The sequence below is a fragment of the Thunnus albacares genome, chromosome 2 (assembly GCF_914725855.1).
Source record: "Thunnus albacares chromosome 2, fThuAlb1.1, whole genome shotgun sequence".
Lineage (NCBI taxonomy): Eukaryota > Metazoa > Chordata > Actinopteri > Scombriformes > Scombridae > Thunnus > Thunnus albacares.
Window position 1 is genome coordinate 38,017,034 of NC_058107.1, and position 14,433 is coordinate 38,031,466.

Here is a 14,433-nt window from a genome sequence, read left to right on the forward strand (position 1 = left end):
TTCATGATAAATTTAGGTGGTTTTTAACTATATCTTTTAGCCGGAAGAAGGATTTTAGTCATTGGACGTCTGGATCTTAAGTTATCAGAGAAATAAACTGGACAAACGTTAGCAGCAGCTCGGCTAACAGCCCCTCCAGGAAGTCCGGTGGTCACCAAACATCGGCGGAGAAATATTGATTTTTTAGGTGAAACAGCTTTAATTAGGATTTAACAACGAAGACAACAACTCCCATGATCCCTTGCTACTTCACACCGTCATCACACTCCGTCTTTTGTTATTGTTTTGATTGAGACGCCTAGCGGCTGAAATGACATATTGTGTGTTTAAAACTACATAAACACAACGTACATATTGATGTAACTGTGCTGCCTGCTGTTAGTGTTTTTCTCTCTGATTTGCTTTAGTGTGTAAAATGAGCTGCTGTTTGTTGGTAAAGTTCAACATGTGGACTCAGTGTTGAACTGTGCAGAGAACCAATCAGAAGAAAAACTGTAAACTGTTCCTTTAATCAGCTGATAAATAGAATTATGTTCTTTAACAGTTTCTGAGACTCTGCTGTCGGTCAGTACAGGCTGTGAATCGGTAAGATCGAAGTGTTTTTGGTCATTTCCATGAGTTTCTGTTTCAGTGTTTGTTTCTGGACTTTAAACCAGACGTATCGAGGGTTTTCTACGGGAGGCGGCTCTCCCGTCCCCGTCCACTCCACCTTCTCTCCGTCCTCGTTGCGTTGGACGCGGTCGGGCGTCAGCGCCACCAGCGTGTTGAAGCAGACGCCGTCGGTCTCGCCGTGCTGCCGGCCGTTGTGCTGCAGGCTGAAGACGCCCAGCGTGTTGACGTCGTGGTCGTAGTACGACGACGGCATGGCTTCCTGCACCACCATGTTGGCCGCCCACGTCACCGCGTGGGTCTTCACCGCCGCCGCCGTGGGGAGGTGGAGCGCCGGGGCTGCGGGACAGAGGACGGAGTTTTAGTGTTTGGTTTTTAGACTCAGGACTGTGGAGTCTCCTGGTGAACTGTTTGCTACCTTTGATGAGCAGGATCCAGACCTGCTCTTGAGCGTTGGTGAAGACCAGGACGAGTCTCTGCAGCACGTGACGGCAGCTCAGGTCTACAGGTAATGTGACAGGATGCCAGGGAGTCTTACGGTACCTGAACGCAGCACAAAAGCCAGAGTTGCTATCAGAACTCACCTTCATCCCTTTTATCTATTTGTACGACTAATTTCACACCTGCTGAGTTCTTCATGAAATGAAACAAAACTGAGCAGCAGAGAAACACTGAGAGAGTTTAAAGTCGTACTTGAGTCCACATTCGATGAGACGGAGGATGTCTCGTCCTCTCAGAGGGAGGACAGACTGTCTGTCCCACCAGGCGGCCTGAAGAGACTCCTGATCTGCTGCCGACAGACTCTTCATGGTTCCACCTGAGAGACAGCGAGTCCTCATCAGTACACAAGTACAAGTGTGTGTGTGTGTGTGTGTGTGTGTGTGTGTGTGTGTGAGCCCTCTGACCTGTGATGCGGGCCAGGAAGATGAAGCGGATCCACTGTGGTCCCTGCTCCTGGATCAGCAGCAAGGTGATTGGATCACAGTCAAACCCCGCCTCCTCCTTCACCTGCAGATGAACAGAGATGTAACTCAGGTAAACAGGACAGGTGTGTGTGTGTGTGTGTGTGTGTGTGTGTGTGTGTCTCACCTCCCTCCTCAGCGCCTCCTCCAGGCTCTCCCCCACCTCCACCCTCCCTGCAGGCAGGTACCACTGCTTATAACAGTCCTGCTTCGCCTCCTGAACCATCAGCACCTCCTCCTGATGGACACACACACACACACACACACAAAATACAAAACATAATAATAATAATATTAATAATCTTTATTCTGCACAAATGTGGAAACTTGCCTTTGGCTTCACTGTTTGGTTTAAACACATCACAGTAAATCACAGGACAGACAGTAACAGACGTGGTTCCAGTGTGAACGGTGTTTATGAATAAATTAAGTTATTGCATTTGATATGAAAGACTTTTTGTAAAATGTTCTTGGTTGCTGCAGTGACTCTACATCCCAGTTATTTCTCATCTTTCCCAATAATTTTACTGGTGGTGTTTTTGTTCTCAGCCCCCCGGAGACCAAACTACATAAACATATTCAACGTTAAAACACTTTCAACAAGAATTCTCTAGAATGTTCTTGCTCATATTGTATGAATCAAGCTCTGCGTTACTTTAGGAAACGCTTTAATTAACACATTTGAAAAAAAAAAATCATGTATAATAAGAACTACATTATTTTTTTTATTGATTTATTTATGCAAATATGTATTTTTTCTTTTGATTTTGAACTTTCTTTATTATGAGTTAATGAATATTTTTTGTGTTAAATGTGTAAAAATTCTGTTGGAAAAAAAATAAACTAATTAGAAAACAAACAGTGTTGTCTGATTATTTTAAAGGAACAGTTCAACAATTTGGAAAATCTTTGTTTCTGATGTTTCTCGTCGATAAGCTGCTGATTCTGCAACCGATCAACCAGAAAAAAAACACAAAAACACAACAACTGAATGTTTGATCAGATGCAGATTTTTGCATTTTGATTTTTTTGATCGAATTTTATGCAGGTTTTTAATATTCAAAATAAAACTCAAACACACAGAAGATAAATGAACAATGATCTCATGTGTGCATCACTTCAACCTGATGAATCTTTATATTAACGTCGCTACGAGAGCTGCAACAATCAGTCGATTGATCAATTAGTTGCCGACTATTAAATTAATCTCCAACATTCTGTTATCGATCGTCGTGACTCGTCTGTCTCTCAGTAATCTGCTACCTTGTCGTTGAAGATGACGGCGCAGACGATGAAGGTGACGGTCTTCCTCAGAGTGGCTGGTTTGCTCTGGTCCAGAGCCACGTCACACCCGGTGACCTCTGACCCCTGACCGCTCAGCAGCCTCTCCACCTGCTCCTCAACCTGCCGCCGCTCCTCCTCCGTCACCTCCATGGCTGCAGACACACACACACACACACACACACACACACACACACACACACACACACACACATATATTAAAGGATCATTCTGCTGATTTTCTGTATTTTTCTTCATGTTTGGATCCAAACCAACAATAAACTGATCTACTAACAAGTATTGTGTGTATCAAAGCTGATATATCTTATTCCTCCTCTGACAGTTTATTTAATAAAGGTTATAAATGGAACTCAAGTACAGTATTTTCTTTTTTATAGAACTTTGAGTCCTCATGGTTCTCATGTTCAGAAACATTAAACATTAAAGCTGAAGTCCAGTTATTTCTGTGATCTGCAGGAAGCTTTTTATCCAAGGGAGTGATGACATATGACTTTTCATTGGTAATAGCTTTAAATTCATCGCGTTATTCTCCTTTGCTTGCAATTTTTCTCAATTCCCGCAATTTCGCCGCAAAAAGAGACATAAAACATCACAAATTGTATCATACATTTTGAGAAAAGCAGCTGTAAAATCAAACATTTGCAGCTGCTGCTCTGTTTTGACATTTGACACCTTCACAGCAAACCGGAAGTAGTGAAACTCTTCCTCAATAATCACCAAAAAAAAACTTATTTTTGTGATTATTGTGATTTTCAGACAGTTTCCTCCTTCAGCGGATGAACGAAAACAAATTTTTCATCCATCATTCAGCACAGAGAACAAACATCCAGCTGAAGGAACAAGAAGAAAAACGTGTATCTGAGAGGAAAGGGAACTTTAAGTTGACAGAAATTCGTGAATAATTTGTCCGGTTTTTTCGTTTTTGAGACGTTTCCCGACAGGAAGTGATATCTGTCAAACACTCGGAATAAAATCACAAATTAAACTACGGACCTTCGTGTGCTTCCCTGCTCTGTCAGCTCCTCTCTGCTTCCTGCTGCTGCTGCTGCTCTGTTTTGACATCTGACACCTTCACAGGAAACCGGACGTACTGAAGCTCTTCCGGTTCGGACGTTTCAAAACAGAAGCATCGATGCATATTTATTAACACTAGCACAGTTTGACCCATGCTATATGCTGTCTATATTTACAGAATGATGTACTAACATTTAGCAACGCCTGTTAATCGTTAACAAAAGCTCTCAGCGGCCTTTCTACTGCGTCGGGCGCATAAATTGGTATTTTATGTTGAAGTCATTTACCGGAAGTCAGTTGTATTATAACGTGTCCGGCTTCACGCCGTGTCGTAACGTTTGTTAAGGTCACTGTTTACATCATTCAACGACTCTAACAATAAGTCTTCTCTCTCTGACGATCAGCTGACAAACAGACACAAACTGGTGAGTTCACATTTTAACTGTTTAATTACGAGTTAACGTCGTTTTAGTTTAATTCAGTGTTTGCAGCTTACTGAGAGTTTCTGATTGGTTTTATTGCAGTTAAAATCAGTAACAGTGGTGGAAAGTAACGTTAACTAAGTATATTTACTTCAGCACAGTTTGCTGTATCGGTACTTTTATTTACGTAAAGGATCTAAGTACTTTTCCACCACTGCCCAGTAATAGTGCTGGTTTGCTACTGGTTTTACTGCTAGTACTAGTTGCAGCCTACTAATATTTAAACTACTAGTTTTAACTGTACTCCCGCTACTGCCACCAGTACCACCAGATAATTGATCACTATTCAAATCAACTAATATTTTCTGATTGATTGGTAATTCTGTTATAAATGAGCAGCATTAATACTAATGTTGAGGATGAGCTGAGACCATGATGGTCAAACAGTACATAGAGTACTAAACAAAATGTTATTTATTCTATTTTATGTAGTTTTTCTGTCTTTTTTGTGTCTGTTATTGTACATAATTAGATTCTTTTACTCTTGCAGGGTTAAAGTTCAGAGATCAGATTCTTCACAGGACGTCCTGCTTCTCAGCCAATCAGAGCTCCGCCTGCCCCCCTGCGCCGGGCTCAGAGACGGGGCTGTTTGTAGAGTCGCAGCCTGAAATATTAACAGAAAAGAGACAAAGTGGAGCATCGTGGTGCGTTCAGAGTCCTCGGTGTTCCTCCTCTAAACGGTCTGTGTTGAGTTTTAAACGTGACAAACACAGTCAGAGCTCAACGTCGCCTTCAGTGTCAGTGTACATCATAAATCTGCCCTCAGACTGACATCAGAAGAAGATCAGTCATCTCCTGAGAGCTGAAAACTGTTCTGACTTTGTATTTGTAGGGAGAAGTTGGACATTAGAGGAGCTGCAGTTAAAGATACTCCAGTACTGGTGTCAACATGTCCTTCTAGCTTCCTGCAGACCTGCTTTCTGGTTATTTCTCTGTTGTTAAAGAAGATTCCGTCTCGTCTGATGTCGCGACACAGCAAGCTGCAGAAGCAGGTTCTGGCTCTGTACCGGCAGTTCCTGCGAGCCGGTCAGGACAAACCGGGCTTCATCCCCCGAATCCGCGACGAGTTCAGAGAAAACGCTCGTATCAAGAAGACGGACGTGATGCACATCGAGTATCTGTACCGACGTGGCCAGAGGCAGCTGGAGCAGCTGAAGGACACCAACACCAAACAGCTGGGCTCCTTCTCCAAACCCAAAGAGCAGAGCTGACCTCTGACCTCTGCACCACGTCATGTGACCCTGAAACACACCGACAAATACCTCACAAAGACAGTTATCACCGAAATATCATGCTGAGATGCTGCGTTCAAGTCCACTGGGGAAACACATTTCCTGCTGAGGCTGCTCAATGTGAAGAAAACATGTGATGTGATAAACTTCATTAAAGAGTGACATGAACTGTGATACAGACATTTAACTGTCTCTGAATAAACGTCGTTTGACTTCATACAACTGTAACAAGAGACTCTGTAATGTGGACAAAACTGTGATGTGGAAAAAATTAATATTGTAGTAATTACCACAGTAAAATTACCCATAATTCAGTGTGTTTATATGCACCAAGTATCCTGGTTAAGGCTGGAGTACTCTGACAGAGACCAGGATACTGTTGCCTGTAAACACCAGGGGCCACATGCATAAAACTCAGAAAGCCAGAAGCCAGAAATATGCAGCCGTATTCTTTTTTATCAGATTTATAAAGCTGTGCGTACGCAGTCATTGTGGAACTGGGCGTGTGAGCCTCATTACTACTCCCACAATAAACCATTAATGGATGAAGATGCCCTGAATCAGCTGTTTCATATCAATTCGCCGCCTGTGTTGCACCAGTGATGATCTCCCTACAGCAGAACAGCTGTTATTACATATCAGTTTCATGCATGTGGCTCCAGATCCAGGTGTCTGATCATGTGACTCATCAACTCAAGTAACAAAGTAGTTAGTCAGTAAAACAAGAAATATGATGTAATGATGATCAACAAGCTGAAATAAAGGAAAGTCTGACTGAAGACATGCAGAGTTGAGCTGCAGCTCAGCAAAATGTCAAGTAAAACGGTAAATGGACTGTACTTGTATGGCGCCTTTCTAGTCTTTCAACCACTCAAAGCGCTTTTTACACTACGAGCCACATTCATACACCGAATGTATACAGGGGGGCTACCATGCAAGGTCCCAACCTGCCTATCAGAGGAATCTAATCATTCACACACTGATGGAACAGCCATCAAGTCAAGTCAATGACTTTATTCGTCCAGTTCGAAACTGTTTCTGAGCGACTGCCGGCGGAGGATTTCCTCCTTCCTGAGTCGCGTTATGGTAAAAACATGTTGGTGCAGCACATGTAGTAAAACTGCAACAGTACAGAGAAGATTGGTGCGGTCATGAATCTTAAAGATATTTTTAACACAATGCAATCTAATAGCTGTTTCACAGATAGAGTATGAAAGTTATCAATAAAACCATTAGCGATGATTAGGCCCAGAATTATTAATAAGTGAAATGTGCAATAAATTGCTGTTTATTTAAATGTATTTCACGTTTGTGCCAGTTTATAACAGTCACTCCCAATAATATAACTAATGACTCATTAATTATGAACTGGACGTGGATAAGCAGCAGAGAAATAATGGATGAATGGATGGATGGATCAAGTCAAATAAGTTTTTGGGCTGATGGACCATCAAAACATCCATTGTTTTTCTGCTGCATGTCTCTGTCAGGCCGTATTCATACCAGGCAGTGCACCACTGCAAGGCTGAGCAGAGGTGTGTGGGGCTGTTTGTGCTCTAGAACGTAATCACTGTGAAACAATCAGGAAATAACGTTTTATTGATCACAAACAACACAAAATCCTGTGTAAACTTGTAATTGATTTCCATGGGTGGCTCCTCTGATTGGATTAATTGAATTTGCTGCTTTAATGCTCCTTAATAATGAAGCCAGTCAGCTCAATGACATGTGAACACAGCGGGCTAAAGTGAAGTTTACTCGACGAGGATGGGATTCGAACCCACGCGTGCAGAGCACAATGGATTAGCAGTCCATCGCCTTAACCACTCGGCCACCTCGTCTGTTGATGGGGTTTCAATGTCCATACAGTCGTGGCGTTGTATGGACAATCTGTGAAACACATTGACGCCGGGTAACGTGGCGGTCGTGAGAGCGGTCAGAGTCACAGGACTGAAGGTGTGAATAGTTTAGGAACCTCTTTGGAAGGATTGAATCATAGCTGACAGTCTAACAGCCCGTTCACACATACAGACTCCAACACTGGAGACACAACAGGACGCCTTTCAGTATGACGTGGACTCTCAAAAACTGCCACTGCTGCTCAAAGAGAAGTAGAGAAAAGTTCAACTTTATGCAGAAGTTAAGACGAGAGGGGGAGATTGAAAAAAAAGATGTGTGGGAATACTATTAAAAAGACAAATACATTTGATTGACAAGAGCCGTGACACTGTTTACATAAAAGTTGGTAAGTCATTCAAGTAAAGGCGTGGACTGCCCGTCCACCTCAAGGTGTAATTATCAGTCTTTACAGCTTGAGCACCTGGTGTGGAAGTTGCATGTGCATATGCATGTTACATGTAAGAGGACTCTCTCTATCTCAATTAATCACACAGATGGGGTTGTTTGTTGTAGTGCATGAGAAAGTTCCAAGGACTATTACACAAAGAAAGTAAGAAAGACTTATGGAGAATGCAGGCGTCGATCCCGCTACCTCTCGCATGCTAAGCGAGCGCTCTACCATTTGCGCTAATTCCCCTGTCGTCTAAAAAGTACTCTCTTCACTTTTAATCACTCCCCCCTGCAGTCGTGAAATGTGGCTTTTCTTGTTAATTTGCAGTCGTGTAAAGACAGATGATTGAATTGAACATGACCTGACGAGGATGGCATTGGAACAGATGTGTGAGGATCACGATGGATTAGCAGGTCTTCACACAGACCTGGAAGGTCTGGAGGGTTTCATTGGTGTCTTTCTTCTATCTTTTGTTTCTTGTAGAGGAATAAGCTCATATGGTAGAGTGCTCGCTTCGCATGTGAGCGGTAGCGGGATCGACGCCCATGTTGTCCAAAAGACTTTAAAGCATTTCCTCTATTTATGTAGGGAAAGTCCAGCTAACGTGGAGAACCAGTTTTACAGCTGAACGTGGGTAAGATGATCATAATCAGAAAGGTCTGGATGAAGCATCAATAGTACCCAAACGACACAAAGTCCTGATTGGTGCGAATCAATCTTTGTGCGATTGGTCACTGGTGTGCGGATTGATTAGATGAGTTGAATTCACTGCCTTAAATGCTGCCGCATGGAGGCCTTAATCATGGAGCTGGTTAGTTCGACGAGGATGGGATTCGAACCCACGCGTGCAGAGCACAATGGATTAGCAGTCCATCGCCTTAACCACTCGGCCACCTCGTCTGTTGACAGGTTTTAAATGTCCATACAGCCGTGGCATTGTATGGACAATCTGTGAAACACGTTGACGCCGGGTAACGTGGCGGTGGTGAGAGCGGTCAGAGTCACGGGACTGAAGGTGTGAATAGTTGAGGAACCTCTTTGGAAGGATTGAATCATAGCTGACAGTCTAACAGCCCGTTCACACATGCAGACTCCAACACTGGAGACAACAGGATGCCTTTGGTTGTGAAGTGGACCCTCAAAAACTGCCACTGCTACTCAAAGGGAAGTAGAGAAAAGTTCAACTTTATGCAGAAGTTGGTAAGTCATTCAAGTAAAGGTGTGGACTGCCCGTCCACCTCAAGGTGTGATTATCAGTCTTTACAGCTTGAGCACCTGGTGTGGAAGTTGCATGTGCATATGCATGTTACATGTAAGAGGACTCTCTCTATCTCAATTAATCACACAGATGGGGTTGTTTGTTGTAGTGCATGAGAAAGTTCCAAGGACTATTACACAAAGAAAGTAAGAAAGGCTTGTGGAGAATGCGGGCGTCGATCCCGCTACCTCTCGCATGCTAAGCGAGCGCTCTACCATTTGAGCTAATTCCTCTGTCGTCTAAAAAGTACTCTCTTCACTTTTAATCACTCCCCCCTGCAGTCTTGAACTGTGGCTTTTCTTGTTAACTTGTAGTCGTGTAAAGACAGAAGATTGAATTGAACATGACTTGACGAGGATGGCGTTGGAACAGATGTGTGAAGATCACGATGGATTAGCAGGTCTTCACACAGACCTGGAAGGTCTGGAGGGTTTCATTGGTGTCTTTCTTCTATCTTCTGTTCCTTGTAGAGGAATTAGCTCATATGGTAGAGTGCTCGCTTCGTATGTGAGTGGTAGCGGGATCGACGCCCATGCTCTCCAAAAGACTTTAAAGCATTTCTTCTATTTATGTAGGGAAAGTCCAGCTAACGTGGAGAACCAGTTTTACAGCTGAACGTGGGTAAGATGATCATAATCAGAAAGGTCTGGATGAAGCATCAATAGTAACCAAATGACACAAAGTCCTGATTGGTGCGAATCAATCTTTGTGCGATTGGATGAGTTGAATTCACTGCCTTAAATGCTGCCGCATTGAAGGCCTTAATCATGGAGCCAGTTAGCTCGACGACATGTAACTCGACGAGGATGGGATTCGAACCCACGCGTGCAGAGCACAATGGATTAGCAGTCCATCGCCTTAACCACTCGGCCACCTCGTCTGTTGATGGTGTTTAAATGTCCATACAGTTGTGGTGGCGTTGTATAGACAATCTGTGAAACACAGTGAGGTTGGGTAACATGGCGGTGGTGAGAGTGGGTGTTCAACTTTATGCAGAAGTTAAGACGAGAGGGGGAGATTGACAAAAAAGATGCATGGTAAGAAAAAACATGCCAGCAGAGTGCTGACGTTACACGTAAGAGGACTCTCTTTATGTCCATTAATTGTACAGACGGGGTTGTTTGTTGTAGTGCACAAAAAAGTTCCAGGGACTATCACATAGACACAGTATAAGAGTCTTCTGGAGAATGCAGGTATCAATCCCGCTACTTCTCACATGCTAAGCAAGCGCTCTACCGTTTGAGCTAATTCCCCTGTGTTTGAAAAAATATCCCAGATATCAATCAGGCCAGGTACAAAAGAATGATTTTCACAAATTGGGATGTCTACATATATTTTCAGGGCTGCTTCCAGATTTTTGTAGTCTGATAATAAAAATCTGATAATATGACTTATTTAAGGTTCTGTATGTAGAAATCAGAAATTCCTTCTCATTAGTGACACCTGTGGCCGTTAAATGAGCTGTAGTCAACATACTGAAGACTGTTGCAGGTGATGTCTTTTTTCTTGCTAACAATTTCCATAATTACATAAAACATCTCTAACATTGTGTTTTGCACCGAGCTTCAGAAAAGCATCTCTCACTCCCAGTCAGTCAGCAATCAGTCCACAGGCTGATACAGACAACTGAGAAAGTCGGGGCAGGTCTCATTTTTTTATGTTATATTACTACCTGATCACTCATTGGCAATAAAAAACGATTAATACGTGTAAATTTCTTCAAAATTCTACATACAGAACCTTTAACTGTAGTGGGGCTATTGAGGAGAGCGGGTGAGGAAGTCTTTCTGCAAAGCAGTCATTCAGGAATCTGTGATAGAAAGGGGGCCTTTTTTCCTTCATACAAAAATGGATAAATGAGCAGCTCAATAATACATTTTAAAGTTTTGTTGGGTAAAACCACCTGTATCCTGTGGTTTAGTTAAGTGTTTTTTTTAGAAATTCTGATGGTTTTATACCTCCAAATAATTATATAATAATTGAATCCAATTGCTCAGTGTAAGACTGAGCAATAAAACATGGCATTGACTGGAAGGGATGGAGATTGCATTAATCTTCCCAACCAGAGAGATTAGAAGGGTTTCCAGAGTCAATATTAAGTTTAACTTGCTCAATTTTGTTTTACCAATTCAATCGTAGGAGATCATCTGGACTTTTTGTTACAATTACACCAAAATATGAAAAGTTGTTATAGGCTTTTTTAAATAGGAGGAATGGACTATCAATAAGTTATATTAACCGCTGTAGAAACTGGCATTAATTCACTCTTGTCCCAGTTGATAGAAAATTTTGAGAGACGACCAAAATTATTAATTAGAGTCAGAACAGGGGGGTGTTGATGCTTGCAGGTTGGGGACGTATAACTATCATCAGACGCTCTCTGTCCACACCAAATCCGTTAAATATTTCTGCACCACTGTTACATCACACTAACAAGCCACGGTACTTATCAGCTGTGTGCTTGAAATCAGACTGGAGACGTAACCGCTCAAGTAAAAGATGGGTGAGCACTTGCTATCTTCCTATGTTTGTACTTTACTTTAAATACAGAAAATACTCATTTTATATTGTGATATTTAGAGGTTCCTTTACTGGAGATGACACACAATATAGCCAACAACAAGTAGGTTGTTATTAGCGATGGTCATTTACCTCGATAAGGCTACTCCAGCTCAGTTATGAGACCAGTAAGCCAGACTGTAACCATAGAAACGTATGTGTAACTAGGGATGTGGCAAGAAGAGGCTCACCTTTACCATTCAAATGTTAAACTTCACCCAAAAAGACAACTTTGTTTTTGTTGTTTTTGAACAGAACCCTTTTACAGTCGGCAGCAGTTGAGGGAAGTTGCTGCTATTTTTCTCCTCCAGCAGAATAAGGCGATGGGTCCGTCCTCTGAACCTGCCGCGACAGCAGCAGGGGTATTTCTGTAACCTCATGCAGGAATTGACATTTGACAGCAAAAAATTCCAACATTATTTCAGGATAAGCGCTGCACAATTAGAAGAGGTATTGTCATATGTAGGTCAGGACCTTTGCAAACAAAGGACCACCTATCTAGATCCTATTGAGGCAAAACAGAGATTGGCTATCACATTGAGGTAAATGAAAAAGACACAAGATTTAGGTAAAAAGTATGTTTTATTTATTCCATTCAAAATTCTTCCAGTAAATTTGGTCAATTAAACTGATCAAACTTGTAATAATAGATACATTAAGAGACGGTAATAAATAATAAGAACACAGCATAGAGCACAGGAGTTAATACCAGTTCAAAGATTGACATTTCAAAGGCTGATTACTGGTGGTGTTTGGGTTGTTGAAATAGTAAGGGCTGTGGTGGGCTGGGATGTTTCGGTGGGAGGGTGAAAAACCTGGTTGCTATCCCAATTTAAAATTAAGGCCAACAGCTGTGCTTTCAGCTGGCCTTTGTTAGTTTTGACTTGCTTGAACTCCAGCAGTAAACTTAGCAAAAACGTTTCGTCTGGGTCTGAGTTGAATAGGTGTTTTAAGAATTTCATAGAGGTCTTCGTTACAGGTTTCTGTGGTGGATTCGCTTGTTTCCTTCTTTTGGAGCTGTAGTAGTGACCCTCCCTCTTCCTCTCTCTCTCTGCTCTCTCCCCACTTTCCATACCTCCAGACCTCTCTCCTCCTCCTCCTCCTCCTCCTCCTCCTCCTCTGTCCTACATCTCCCTGGTCGAGGCTGCTTTTAGAGCTGAAAATAGAAACACTCATGTCAGCACAGTGACATCTAGTGGTTTGTAGAAGTTACAGCAGCCCTTCAAGACTGGAGCTGAAACACCTCTCTGATTTTAAGAGTTTTAGTCTCATGTGTGCAATAAAAGTCCAAGAGTGTCAGACTGTTTCCTGGACACCACCGGGGCCATTGAAAAGCACGTGAAAAGTTTCCTCCCTCAACCAATCGAAGAAGCCTGGTGCTATGGTGGCCAGGGGCTTCTGAGAGAAGTGGCAATTTCCCAATTGCATTGGAGTGCTTGATGGGAAGCATAACAATCATAGCTCCAGCGAGGAGTGGAATTCTCTATTTTAATTATAGAGGGACTTTCTCGACTGCACAGCTGGCCCTTTTGGATGCAAACTACAGGTTCCTGGTAAGTCAAATAGGGGATTTTGGCAGAATCAGCAATGGTGGTGTGTTCAGAAACTCCGCCCTGCGCAGGGGGCTGGAGAACAACACCCTCCATGTACCACCACCAACACCCCTGCCAGGCACTGAGTTCCTGGGGCAGGTGCTGCATGTCATAGTGGCTGACGCAGTATTTCCCCTAAAGCCATTTCTCCTGAAACCCTTTGAAGGACGAAACCTCTCGGGACAGAGCCACATATAACTACAGGCTGTCGAGGGTTCTCATGACAGTGGAGATGGCCTTTATTGTGCTGGCGGCGAGATGGAGGATCTTCCGCTGTATAACACACATCAATGGAGAAAGCGGACCTCCTGGTTGTGGCAGCCTGTATTCTGCATAACTGTCATAAGGCCTGGTGATGCAGAATGCAGGCTGCTGTGGGAAGGTGAAAACCTGCAGTCAGTGAATAACCATGTGATCTGCAGTGGTCAGGAGGCATTTGATGTGTGGGATAATTTGTGCAGTATTTTTCTGAGGTATAAACACACATCCAGGAAACGATATTAACACCTGCCATCTGCCAAATACTGTAATGTTGTCTGTGGCTGGCAGATAGGTTTTTCTTAGTCTTTCAGTCAGTATTCAGTATGCTGACACTGCCTTTAAACTCTCTGTGCAGTACATCAATTTTATGCTCTGTATCGAAACTATGTTAAATTGCATCGTCCCTATCAAATAAAATAAAAAATAAAATAAATAAATCATTATTTGTCTTAGTCTTATTTGGTTAAATAATACAGCTCTGTTGTGTTAATTTTAGGTTTATTTTAATAGTTTCACTTGTTGCACCTTTTGGATGATTTATTTGTAAATATATTTTATACAGTCTTTTAATTGTGTGTTTGTATTTTGCTGTTTTGTGTTTTTCTTTTTATATTTGTGAATATGCAGGGGAGGAGGAGGTTGTTGGTAACTTTGAGGAGGGCTGTTTCTGTGCTGTGAGTGGAAGAGAAGTGCAGAGAGGAGCTAAACGTGTTGAAAGGAAAATTAGCTCCAATGGTAGAGCACTTACTTTGCGTGTGAGAGGTAGCAGGAACGATACCCTCGTTCCTTGGCAGACTTTACCCAAGCAGCAACTATCACAGCTTGAAGCTGAAGCCACTATGGAAGTACCTTAAAGTGCAATGCCGCTGATG

At 42.6% G+C, this 14,433-nt stretch overlaps 3 protein-coding genes and 3 non-coding genes across 6 annotated transcripts in view; 1 reads left to right on the forward strand and 5 right to left on the reverse strand.

Annotated features, from left to right (window-relative positions):
* The window catches only part of LOC122968417 (putative leucine-rich repeat-containing protein DDB_G0290503), a 635,740-nt gene that overhangs the window by 573,252 nt on the left and 48,055 nt on the right, over positions 1-14,433 (reverse strand). The window lies entirely within an intron of this gene.
* On the reverse strand, positions 488-3,969 carry nudt18 (nudix (nucleoside diphosphate linked moiety X)-type motif 18). The gene is made up of 7 exons (XM_044334319.1): positions 3,867-3,969; positions 2,835-3,007; positions 1,699-1,809; positions 1,515-1,617; positions 1,303-1,426; positions 1,028-1,152; positions 488-948 (listed from the first exon to the last, which is right to left on the reverse strand). Exons 2-7 carry the CDS (start codon positions 3,003-3,005, stop codon positions 566-568), a joined length of 1,017 nt encoding a protein of 338 aa, XP_044190254.1. The 5' UTR covers positions 3,006-3,007; positions 3,867-3,969; the 3' UTR covers positions 488-565.
* Positions 4,168-6,380, forward strand: sdhaf1 (succinate dehydrogenase complex assembly factor 1). Its single transcript, XM_044334779.1, has 2 exons — positions 4,168-4,312; positions 4,860-6,380. Exon 2 carries the CDS (start codon positions 5,332-5,334, stop codon positions 5,578-5,580), a length of 249 nt encoding a protein of 82 aa, XP_044190714.1. The 5' UTR covers positions 4,168-4,312; positions 4,860-5,331; the 3' UTR covers positions 5,581-6,380.
* Positions 7,361-7,442, reverse strand: trnas-gcu. Its single transcript has one exon. It is a non-coding gene; the product is annotated as a tRNA-Ser (tRNA).
* Positions 8,710-8,791, reverse strand: trnas-gcu. The gene has a single exon. It is a non-coding gene; the product is annotated as a tRNA-Ser (tRNA).
* trnas-gcu lies at positions 9,948-10,029 on the reverse strand. The gene has a single exon. It is a non-coding gene; the product is annotated as a tRNA-Ser (tRNA).